This window comes from Labeo rohita, chromosome 3 (assembly GCF_022985175.1).
Source record: "Labeo rohita strain BAU-BD-2019 chromosome 3, IGBB_LRoh.1.0, whole genome shotgun sequence".
NCBI lineage: Eukaryota > Metazoa > Chordata > Actinopteri > Cypriniformes > Cyprinidae > Labeo > Labeo rohita.
In genome coordinates, this window is record NC_066871.1 from 38,177,420 (window position 1) to 38,190,043 (window position 12,624).

At 34.0% G+C, this 12,624-nt stretch overlaps 1 protein-coding gene across 1 annotated transcript in view; it reads left to right on the forward strand.

Moving 5' to 3' along the window:
- Positions 1-12,300, forward strand: part of LOC127163413 (guanine nucleotide-binding protein G(o) subunit alpha) — a 48,782-nt gene extending 36,482 nt beyond the window's left edge. The window contains exons 4-10 of the mRNA XM_051106647.1: positions 5,042-5,134; positions 6,174-6,334; positions 8,650-8,778; positions 9,582-9,711; positions 10,024-10,095; positions 10,686-10,773; positions 11,562-12,300. Of these exons, the coding sequence (XP_050962604.1) occupies positions 5,042-5,134; positions 6,174-6,334; positions 8,650-8,778; positions 9,582-9,711; positions 10,024-10,095; positions 10,686-10,773; positions 11,562-11,752 (864 nt within the window). The 3' untranslated portion in view covers positions 11,753-12,300. The remainder of the gene's footprint in view (positions 1-5,041; positions 5,135-6,173; positions 6,335-8,649; positions 8,779-9,581; positions 9,712-10,023; positions 10,096-10,685; positions 10,774-11,561) is intronic.
- The last annotated feature ends 324 nt before the right edge of the window (positions 12,301-12,624 follow it).

Consider the following 12,624-nt stretch of genomic DNA (forward strand, 5'->3'; position numbering starts at 1 on the left):
ACATGACCGCCATCGGCCAATCAATTTTGAGCACCCATTAGACGAGGTTAACGGAGGCCGATCGGAACGAAACTCAATTGGCATGTTCGACTCATGGGCCTAGAGGTCTGTAAGAATTTTGAAGGAAATCGGCCACTAGTTGGCGCTAACGAGTTTTATGGCTCTGTAATCACGTGGTGTTTCACATATCTACACAATATGCATATCATTTCATAGATCTCCTCATGCTGAGCAACTTTGCCTCAAGAACCATTGCTGTTAATCAAATCGTTCATTAATTATTCACAATTATGTTAAAAACCTACTTTTGCGAAGTAGTCCTAGGTTTTTTGCTCAATCTCGATCAAACCACTGCAGTAATATTCTCTGGACTCTCTAGATCAATAATTATCAAAAAACTGTTGAAACTTTTGGATTTGGACAGCTTTAACACAGTCATTGAAAATGTTGTTGTTTACCTAGTGTACCCAAAAGTCTGTAAATCCTAAATGACAACTCAAAACTTCATGAAATTATGCAAGGTAATGCGTCTTATGCGTCCAAACAAGCTTGCAAAATTTTGTGCAGATCGGCCAAAAATTGGTGCTATAACAGTTATAAAGGTTAAAACCAGTACATTTCAATGATAAAGTCCCTGTAATTGCCATTACAACCAGTACATGGCAGCAGAGGACCATTCATTGGCTCTTATCTGACACAATCCATTCAGTTCATGGAGCTCTCGTTTAACGAGCTGGTGATCAGAATCAGGTGTGATCAGTAAGTAAGGCAGCACAGAGCCATGAAACATTCTCTATTCTCCAACTAGCCCTAGCTTTTAAACTCAAAATGAAATAAAAAAAAATCAGTGCAGTACAATCCTCTAGACTCTCCAGGTTGATAATTCTCAAATAAAACGCTAAATATTTGCATTTGGACAGCTATGACAGGGTCATTTAAAGATGTGGTCTTTATATAGTATACCCAAAAGCCTATAAATCTTAAAAGAAAACCCAAAACTGTGTAAACTGATACATGATTTAATTCTAAACAATCATACAACATTTTATGGAGACTGGGGAAAAAATGGCACTATAATAGTTAGAAACGTTAAGAACTATTATGCACATGGTACGGTCTCTGCAGTGATTAATTATAACCACTAGATGGCACTAGAAGACAACTAATGGGCTTATTAATATCACTGATATAGTATTTTTCAGTTCTTTCTTCTTCAAGATTGGCATTTAGACATGATAAATTCATTATCATTGCATGTATGATCATACTTTAAATGTTTACCACTGTATTCATACAGACATATCAGTTTTTTACAATTATGCCAATTATGGTTTGATGTTATAAAACTGAAAATTTCATTTTAATCTAAAAGAGAAGACTTGCAATAAGAGTTTTGTTGTCGTTTCAGAAATCTAAATGTGCAACAAAATGTGTCTGTCTCTAATCATCTTTAATGAGCGTTAATATAAGTTTAAACATTTAATTTCTGTGTATGTGTGTGTTTGTGAGTGTGTTCTCCATTGTGGATGTGTTTTGGTGTTAGTCATACATTTTGGTTTGGACTACACACTAAAACCATAAAATCTTAAAAGGCTTTATATGCTTGAACCCCGATAATTGCTGCTTGCAGCTATATTTTTTTTTTAATTCTTTTCTAATTCTTTTCTAACATTTATATATAAAAGTCGAATAAAACGTCAACAATAAAAACAGCCAGCTAATTTAACTGATTACCTTAAAAGTCCATTGATATCGCCATTATTTAATACTGCTATTAAGTAGACAGCGATGAGACCTGTTTTCCAGGTTTGGTCAGGTTATGTTCGACATATACCCAATTCTCTATATAACACACAAAAATCTAACAGGAAGTATCTTGATTTCTTTTTTCAAACACAACCAATCAAAATGGCACACTAATTCATCAGTACCTCACACTAACACCTCACTTGTGCAAACGCTCATTGCTTTACTTAACACCAACCAATCATGGCTTTAGAATAGGCCTTGGAATATGCTTTGGAATAATCACCTTTTTCAAAATTTTCTTTGGTTTCTGTCCAACTACACATGGTCAATATACACTACCAGTCAAAAGTTTTTGAACAGAATTTTATTGAATATTTTTTTTTTTTTTTTTTAATTAGATAATCTTCTGCTCACCAAGCCTGCATTTATGTGATCCAAAATACAGCAAAAGCAGTAATACTGTGAAATATACGAAATGCTAAATTTACATCATCATTACTCCAGTCTTTAGTGTCACATGAACCTTCAGAAATCATTTTACATAATATGCTGTTTAAAAAACATTTATCATTATTATAAATATCTAAAATAGTTGAGTACATTTTTTTCAGGATTCTTTGATGAATCAAAAGATATAAAGATCAGCACTTATCTGAAATAAAAAGCTTTTGTAACATTATACACTATACTATTCAAAAGCTTGGAGTCATGTATTTCTTTTCTTTCGTACTGTAAAATACTGTATTCACAACCACAAATGTTTACAGTAAAAAAAAAAAAAGTTTGGTCTCAATCTTGCTTTCTTGTTTACTGTGAAATTTTTAACATCTCTCTGCCAATTACTTTTAAACCTGACACAGACAGAGTCACCGTCACCCTGAGTAAGATTTTATTGCAAACTTCATTTCACCTATGAAGGAATTTTAATAGTGCCTGTAGAAAAAGCAGAAAATGATTAATGTGTTACAATGCATAAAAGGGTCGTTATTTCTAATAAATTAAAATAAAATACGTTCATAGAAGAGCAAAAGCATAGAGAATGCTAGTGTTGTTGGAGGTTCTTTTCTTATTAAATAAAAAAATAAAACAAATAGATACAACAGAATAAGAATAGAGAAAAAAATCAACAGTAAAATATATTTGATTGTAATATAACTATACCTTTTATATTGTGCAATATTAATATTTTTAAAATAGTTTTTTTTTTTTTTTTTTTTTTTTTTTTTTTTTTTTGTATTTGGGCATAAATAGTAACTGCCTAAATAGACGTCTTTGTGAGCTTTTTGGCCGCTCCAGGTACCATAATTCCGCTAACAGACGTGCAGTAACATCCAGGCGGCTGGCTTGACCGTGGGGACCAATACATATTCGTGCAAATCGATATATATCTATACCAATATATACTTGAATAAACCAATCTATACTAATCAATACATAGTTGAAGAAACCAATGTATCGAAACCAATATATATATACTTGAACAAACCAATATATACTAACCAATATATAGTTGAGAAAACCGATATATCTAAACCAATATATACTTGAAAACCAATATATACTAACCAATGCATAGTTGAGGAAACCGATGTATCTAAACCAATATATACTAGAATAAATCAATATATACTAACCAATACATAGTTGAGGAAACCGATGTATCTCAACCAATATATACTTGAATAAACCAATATATATACAAGCCAATATATTCTTGAAGAAACCAATATATACAGACCAATACATATTTGAGGAAACCATTGCATATTTGAGGAGCCCAATGTTTACTTGAACAAACCAACGTATACAGGAGCAAACCCATGCGCATGTGATCAGACCGATGTATCTAAACTAACATATGTCTGATTATACCAGTGTATTATAAACGAATGTGTTTGTCATTAACCAATGAACCAATGAACCAATCCATGTCCACACAATACACATGAATTTTTTCCTGAACGGCTTGCCATACATTCTTACAGGCAGTTAACACTGGTTTACATTTCAATTGTAAAACAAAGTAACTTTTGTTACTTATTTGAAAAAGTTACTAGATATTTTGTTACAAATTTAAAGATAGGGTTGCATGATATTGAAAATGTACTATATATATATTATATATAATAAAACTATATATTACCAAATTGAGCAAAGAATTTTTGGTATTTAAATAGTAGCATTAATTTTTTTTTCTTTGTTTACATTGATGATACAATGACATTTTCAGATTTTTTATTTTATTTTTTAATGCTAAAACACTGCTAGTCACTTGTTTGTTGTTGTAATTGTAGTGATGTCTTCTTTTCCAAGAAAGAATGTGAACCATATGTAATGGTTATATCATTTTAAGTTTTTAAATATTTATTAAATATAAATTAAATTGATTTGACACACTAAAAGCAACATTGTATCGCATATCAAATGTCATATCAAATATTGCATTATTTAACAAGGAGCTGCATATCGCATTTTCGCAAATTGCACAGCCATAGGTTATATAATTTTCCGTTTTTTTAATACTCTTAAATTTAGTTTAAATTGATTTAAAATGCGTAAAGCAACATTGTATCACATATCTAGTATCACATATCTAATATCTCATTATTTAATAAGGTATTGCATTATTATTATTATTATTATTATTATTATTATATAACTCAAGTTACCCCCAACACTGCATACAAGTCTGTTGTTTTTTTTTTTTTTTTTTTTTTTTTTTTTTTTTTTTCAAAATTATTGCATATTCCTTGGAGGCATACAAGTAAAAGCACATACACATGCATCATATGTTTGCTTTCTTAAAGCAGCAGATTCAGTACTTAAGTATTAGATGGTTATTATATAATACTTATAGATATAAAGATACTTCAGTATTTCATTGTCAGACATTTCTTTCTGTCAAGTTTGACAGTGGTGCCTCAAAAGATGAATAAAAATATCAAAATAAAAATCAGTGCTACTAAATATGAGGTTATAATTAAACTGATACTGCCAAACTGTTACACCGTCAAATAATGCTTCAGATGGAAATTTATAAGGTGTGCACAAGCAAAAGATGTGAACTTCTTGATCTTTGTTCTCTGTTCTCATTAAACCCATAAAGCTTGCTGTTAATGTGAGTGGTGCTTCTTTATACTGTATGCCTTTTACCTGGACACTAGTAAAGCTACATCCATCAAAAATGAAAAGGACATACAGGTTGGAAAGGTCAGCTGTTTTGGGCCCTTGTAATATTGGTTCACTTCATACTGAAAGAAAACAAACAGTTGTAATTATTCTTTTTGTACAGCCTGCTGTGTTGGATAACCTGTTGTCATCTATGAAGTTTGTCCTACATGGCATGGGAATGCTGCGCATTAATCTGTCAAACAAGAAGAACAAGGTTAGTTATGCAGACTATTCTATACATACTTGGTCATTACGATGTGCATGACAGCTCTGTTATGTGTTGAAATTTTTTGTAAAAAGACCTCATTCTGTTTTGCGAACTCAAAACTAAGCATAGTTCAGTTGACATATGCCTGAAGTCAGCAACTTTGAATAGCTGAGCAATCTGAAATAAACAGTATTGTGTTTTATTCACAGCAGGTTTCTTACCTGTGTGCCCCCTCATACAGGGTTACAATGACATAAAAATGATATTCTGTATATTCACAAGACACAAATTGCCTCATTGGCTCACCTTTTATGCTGTATGTCTATATCTAAAAAAAAACATTTAATATTATGCAGAATATTGTGGGAAAATATTGTACAATTATAATATAGAATATTATAAAAACAAACAACAATATCATTGGAATCTCTGTACGACCAAGTATGTGCCCTTTGAGACTGGGAAAGCATGAAACAGTTTTAATACACATTTTTATCTGTGCCCAAAAGAAACTAGGTGAGCTTAATGTCACATAAATATTAGATAAAATAGAATGTCATTTATTAAAAAATAGGTTCTTGGAGCAGGATTACTCTTAAGGCCCGTTCACACCAAGAACAATAAGTATAAAGATAACTATATTAGCGTCCACACCAGAGGACGATATCTGTTAATAATGACACGCATGTCTGTCTCTTTAAATTCTCAAGCTTGTAATAAGAGGGTTGATTATGATTGGGTATCAGTGTTTTTATCATTCATTAGCTGGAAAAAATCGTTCTGAATCGTGATTCCAATTATATAGTTTATCCGTTCTCATTATAGTTTTGGTGTTGACTGTTGTTCTTTAATATTGAAAATGTTTGTCTTTATAGTTATCATTCTTGATGTGGAAGGGCCTTTATTCTGCTTCTTTTGTGTTTTAACCATGATCCAATTTAAGTTCATGATCCAACATTATTTTTAACCATATGTCCAGGCCATGTTCTTGACAGAAGTTTTGACCGGTTCAACCACGTTAAGTTTATTTGCCATGTTCTTATAGGCCCATGCACGTGCCATTCTGTCTTGTGAGTGTTGCATAGGAGAGGATATGGAGCTGCTGCCGTTTGTAGCTCATTCGTTCTGTAGTCTGTGGGGGGATCTGGGCATCAGGGCGGCAGTGGCCAGAGGCCATGAGTTCCAGCTCAATGATTCTGCACTGTAGTGAGTAATCACCTCTCTGCCATTTGTATTATTGTATAATAGGGATGTACACTGACCAAAATCATAAACGCAACACTTTTGTTTTTGCCCCCATTTTTCATGAGCTGAACTCAAAGATCTAATACTTTTTCTATGTACACAAAAGGCCTGCTGCTTCTGTGGTTACTTCCTGTTTGGCAGCCATATAAGGAGGACCATGCCAGACAGGAGGGTGTAAAGTATTGTTTTGCCTGTGTGGACTCTACCAAGCGTTTTTCCCTGTTTTCATTGCCTTGTTTCATGGTCATGGTTTTGTTTCTTAGTCATAGTTTTTGCCTTGTTTCATTGCCATAGTTTTTGCCTTGTTCCATTGCCTTGTTTGTTTGTTTGTTACTTTGGACTGCTCACTGGTATTTTGACCTTCTGCCTGTTTTCTGGATTACGTTATTGTTTTGCCCTGGATATCACTGTTTGTTTGGAGATCGACCCTGCCTGTTTGACTACGTTGTGTTCAATAAAGCTCGCACTTGGATCTATCACGCTTCCGACGAGTCACGTTACAGCCTGTTTCTCAAAAATTGTTCACAAATCTGTCTAAATCTGTGTTAATAAGCACTTCTCCTTTGCCGAGATAATCCATCCACCTCACAGGTGTGGCATATCAAGATGCTGATTAGACAGCATGATTATTGCACAGGTGTGCCTTAGGCTGGCCACAATAAAAGTCCACTCTAAAATGTGCAGTTTTACTGTATTGAAGGGGTACTGTATTGCACGCTCCCTCAAAACTTGCGATATCTGTGGCATTATGCTGTGTGATAAAACTGCACATTTCAGAGTGGTCTTTTATTGTGGTCAGCCTAAGGCACACCTGTTCAATAATCATGCTGTCTAATCAGCATCTTGATATGCCACACCTGTGAGGTGGATGGATTATCTCGGCAAAGGAGAAGTGCTCACTAACAAAAATTTAGACAGATTTGTGAACAATATTTGAGAGAAATAGGTCTTTTGTGTTCATAGAAAAAGTCTTAGATCTTTGAGTTCAGCTCATGAACAATGGGGGCAAAAACAAAAGTGATGCGTTTATAATTTTGGATCTGTGTATATATATGACTGTTTACTTCTCTCAAATTTACGGACTTACTCTGTAATTTACCATTTGATGTGACCTTATTAAAGGGATACTTAACACGAAAATGAAATGGAAAATTTTCTTATCATTGACCATTGCAGCTACCATTAAAACCAGTACAATTCCCTATTATAACCAGTAAAAACATAAAAAAAAAATTCTGTGGTGTTTTTTTTTTCAGCAGGGCTAAAATGGCTGTTGCTGGCAATCTCCCTTGGAACATAAACATTTTAGAAATTTTATTTGCATACATGTTTTCCCATGCAGCTTTTTTGGTTTTGGAGGTTGTCCGAACTCTAAACTTTCCTCTGATTATATTTTTGTTTTCATTAACAAGTTAATATTTATTAACAAGTTCATTAACAAGGCAAGAAGTAACAGCTGTTCTTGTGTCCAGTTTTTTTTTGTTGTTTGTTTGTTTGTTTGTTTGTTTTATTTTTTTATGTTTGCATGTCTTACTGTCAGCCATGACTATTCTATTCTGTTAATTAAAAGGGTGTTTATATGCATATCTGCTAATTGTTTATAAGAAGCACACATGTAAGATTAGTACACAAGCTAGGAGCAGAGGTAAAATAACTTGTAGAAATGTTGTGTTCTGTTGTTGTTGTTGTTGTTGTTGTTGTTGTTGTTGTTGTTGTTGTTTCTCTCTCTCTCTTCATCTCTTCACTTCTGTCTTGTATAGTTTGGTTAATCTGTCCTGCTGGAGTAAACTAAGACTGTCTTAATCAAGGGCACGGTGATAATAGTTTATAAACGACAGTTGCTGGAGATTTAATAGTTGTTGTTTTCTATTATCTTTAAGGTGACCGTTGTACACTCTTAAAAAAATAAAGGTGCTTCACGATGCCATAGAAGAACCTTTTTTGTTTGAATGGTTCCATAAAGAACCTTTAACATCTGAAGAACCTGTTTCACAAAAGGTTCTTTGGGGTGAAAGAAGGTTCTTCAAATTATAAAAAGGTAAGAAAGAGATGGTTCTTTAAAGAACCTTTGACTAAATGGTTCTTTGTGGAACAAAAAATGGTTCTTCTATGGAATCGCAGTGAAGAACCTTTTAAAGCACCTTTATTTTTAAGAGTGTACAGTGGAGAGAAAAATGGGCATGTTGATTTTTGTGTGTATAAAATTAAACATTGAGCATTTTGTGTTTGATTTTGTGCTTTTGCTTTTTTCCTGTTTTGTCTGCACATTTATCTAGTTTTTTTGAGAACATGAGTCGAATCATCGCACCAAACTACATCCCCACTAAAACCGATGTTCTCAGAGTGCGAGTAAGGACCCACGGTGTCACTGAAACCCAGGTTAGAGTCAACAGCTCACTGTACAGGTAAACAGATTTCTGCAATGTTATCATAGCTAAAATGTTTGTGTGATTGTGTGTCCATACTGTATTCAAAATGGCCCATCCGATGTTAGAACCGAACCTACGTCCTCGGTAGCGGGATCTTCACTCTGTGAAGCTGCATTCACACTAGCAGCGACTTCTGTCACTGCATGTCGCCAGGGGCTGGCGACGAGGTTGCTAGTGGGCGTTCTCACTACTGATTGCCTTAACAGCGAATCAGGTTTCTTGCCGCTAAATTCAAACATTTTGGAGGCAAAATACTAAATATAATATAAATATAAATTAAATCTGTACATACAAACAAAAACGAATGAGAAGCAGAGCCTATATTTTTCCATTGCGTATGTTTGTCTACAGCTGAGAGGAGAATGAACACATGAGCTCTACCGTCTTCTTTCCTATTGGCTGTCTCTCCCGAAAGTTGCTTTTCATTTGCATAAAGTTGAGGGATTCTGAACTTTGTCGCATCACTGGACCGCCAAAGCTCGCTGTCTCTCGTCACCGGAAATCGCCAGCTCTCCATTGAAATGAATGGGATCATGTCGCTTTGTGGCTGCCTGTCACTTGTAGTGTGAATGGGGCTTGAGCCTTTTGTTGTACACTTGCAAAGGATTCCCCTTTTTTTTAATGACTGTTCAGTTTACACCAAATTTCTGTCTTCATTTACTCATCACTTTCACTACTGACTAATTAAAGATAATATTTAGCAGAATGTACATGTAGCTCATTTATTTATTAAGTGTATCATATGAGTCATTTGTTTATAAAAACTCATTTGTTTATAGGCTATATGATGTGGGTGGTCTTTGTTCAGAAAGAAAGAAATGGTACAGTTGTTTCGACAATGTCCAGGCAGTGCTGTTTATGGTGGCTCTTAGTGGGTATGATCAAAACCTTGATGAAAACCATTCCAAGGTGAGTAGCATACTTTATTTTTAGCTACATTGTGCCATATTACAGGAACTTTTTGATTTTAGAATGCTGTCTTATCTGTTCAAAAACCCAGATGATTTAAGTTATAAGATCTTACGGTCAGAAAAGTTTGTGTAACAGGCTTAAATTATGATCTGACAGATTAAATGAAACGCATGTATATATAAATTGTAAAGCCTGGCGTAAACTACACAAGCTCTTCCACACAGTAAGAGACAGTTATCCTGATAGGTACAATGAGGTGGCATTATTCTGTTTTGGCTTTAATTTCTTAACTTTCTTTTAAATCAATAGAACCATCTCCATGAAAGCCTGAAGTACTTCAGATCCACATGTAACAGTGTGTTTTTCGGAGGAGCTTCACTGGTGAGCTGGGTTTGTTTCAGGGCATGTAAAACCAGTGTAATCTGACATTAAGGCTTTCACACTATACTTAATTATCTGTCGTTGTCTTTTTTTTTTCTTTTTTTTTTTTTTAACCCCAGTTCAGAACAGAGACGTTCTCTGCAAAAACAGATGAGGTTGATGATGATGATTATTATTGTTATTCATACTATTATGTGAAGCTTAATTGTGTTTGTGCTCATTTTTATGAGTACATTGAAAGAATCACAGTTCCATAAACCCCTCCTCCTATTTATTGCCTGGAATCATTGAGATTTAGTTTGTACAGCTAACTTGCTTCATCACAAGAAGCGCTGACACCCATTGTTATGTACCACTTCATTTATGCATTTCTATATGATACAGTCTGTCCCTTTTTTTTATTGCTCTTATTAAGAATCAGGTTGATCATACAATTTTTTTTTACAGTATATACCAATTAAAACAACATGATAAAAACATTAATCTGAAATGGACAAAAGACAATAAGGGGATGAATGAATTGAAAAAAAAAATCCTGGATTTAGATGTTTTTCATTTTCTTTAACTTTACACTTTTAACCAATTTTCAGGTTTTATTTATGAACAAAATTGATCTGTTTGGTGAGAAAATACTGCATTCTCGGAGACATCTGCGGCTTTATCAGCCAGACTTCAAAGGTACCTTACATGTTTCACACAATCTGTTGGGTTGTTTGTATTTTTTTTTCTTTTTTTTTTTTTTTACTGGTGTGAAGCATAATTTTACTTTGACTTTTTACTTTTTTTTGCTTTTACTTGGGTTTGCCAAGAAAATAAGCTTGCTGAAGTTACAAAGTATTCAATTAATGAATACTGCAGTTCTCTCTCTCTCTCTCTCTCTCTCTCTCTCTCTCTCTCTCTCTCTCTCTCTCTCTCTCTCTCTCTCTCTCTCTCTCTCTCTCTCTCTCTCTCTCTCTCTCTCTCTCTCTCTCTCTCTCTCTCTCTCTCTCTCTCTCTCTCTCTCTCTCTCTCTCTCTCTCTCTCTCTCTCTCTGATGATTTGTTACCCTTCATGTGTTATTGACCCTTTGCTAAGTAATTAAAAAAAAACTGCAGATACAAAAAAGCTTTTGTCACTCTTACAAGAGCCCTAGTAATATCGTTTAGCCATTGTTACATAATTTCTGTACAATTAAGTTTTGTAACACATCCAGACACAAAGGACTTCAGTTGACTGATGTCACAGAAATCTTACAGAAGATAAGATAGAAAGGTTTGTTTTTACGGCAGGGTTTTGCAAATAGTAAAATTGTTCCTCATTTAACACTCGCATATACTCCACTTGAAAACTACACAGTGTATATAGTAAAATAAAATTTTCAAGCCATCACTGTCTTAACTTTTGTAATGATATTTAGTAAAGTTTAGATGTATTCAGCAACTGATGCATGTGGTTTTTTTTGTGTGTGTGTGTGTGTTGGGATGCAGGTCCTGACTGTGATGTGAGTTGTGCTGCTCAATATTTGACTGATCAGTTTGTGGCATGCGCTACCATCTCAGGCAAGATGGTGTACTCCCACTTCACTAATGCCACAGACCCCTCCAGCATACATGAAGCGTTCCAGATCACTGTGAACACTATTGTTAAACACAACCTTCAAACAGTCTCACTTCTCTAACTCTGTTTTTTTTTTTTTGTTTGTTTTTTTTTTGTTGTTGTTTTTCACTCCCATGTTTATTTTTGTCTGCTGGTTCTGTGTTCAACAAAATTTCTTATTTATAATGGATCACGAAATTTTAATGCAATAAATTTTTTTTTTTGTATAATATTTTAAATATGCCATCTTAACTTTAAATATGGCTACCTGCTTAACTGATTGACTTAATTGTGGGACCATTAAAGTGTTCGAAATAAATGGACTAAATTACATTTAGCTAGATGTTTTGCATGTTCTGCCATAACTTGTCTACTGTAAATAAATGGATCTGGTCAGATTGCTGAAAGACACTTTAATACGGATGTTCTTGCATTAGATAAAATATCAAACCAAGGGGCATTTTTAAAAAACAAGGGGTGATCAAAAATATTGTTACTTTGTGGTTGTCGGATATAAATGGAAAATGTTCATAGTTCATGTGAAGAACTATATCTGGGATCACTCTAGAACATTTGTGTGTAAACTTAACTTCATACTAAAATCATCCACTAAAATTCGCTGCCATAATAAAAGGAATTGTAAAAAAATAAATTCTAGTTTTGATGTCATCTAATGAACATTTTATTCCACATTACTGCAATATTAAGAGTGCACTTGATCTTACAAATATTTTAAAGGATTGAAAGGGGCTGTACTGGAAATCAAGTGAAGTTGAGGAAATGTGATTCATTCATTATCGGCTGCTGAGACCGGTTTTTTTTTTTAAATCCAGGGTGATGATCACATTTGCCCCACACTTTTAAACAAGCTACTGTCCTGGAGAAACTCACAGCTCTGCAGTTCTGGAAATGCATCCTTCACACAAATAGGCTACGGAAGGAAAAAACAAAAGA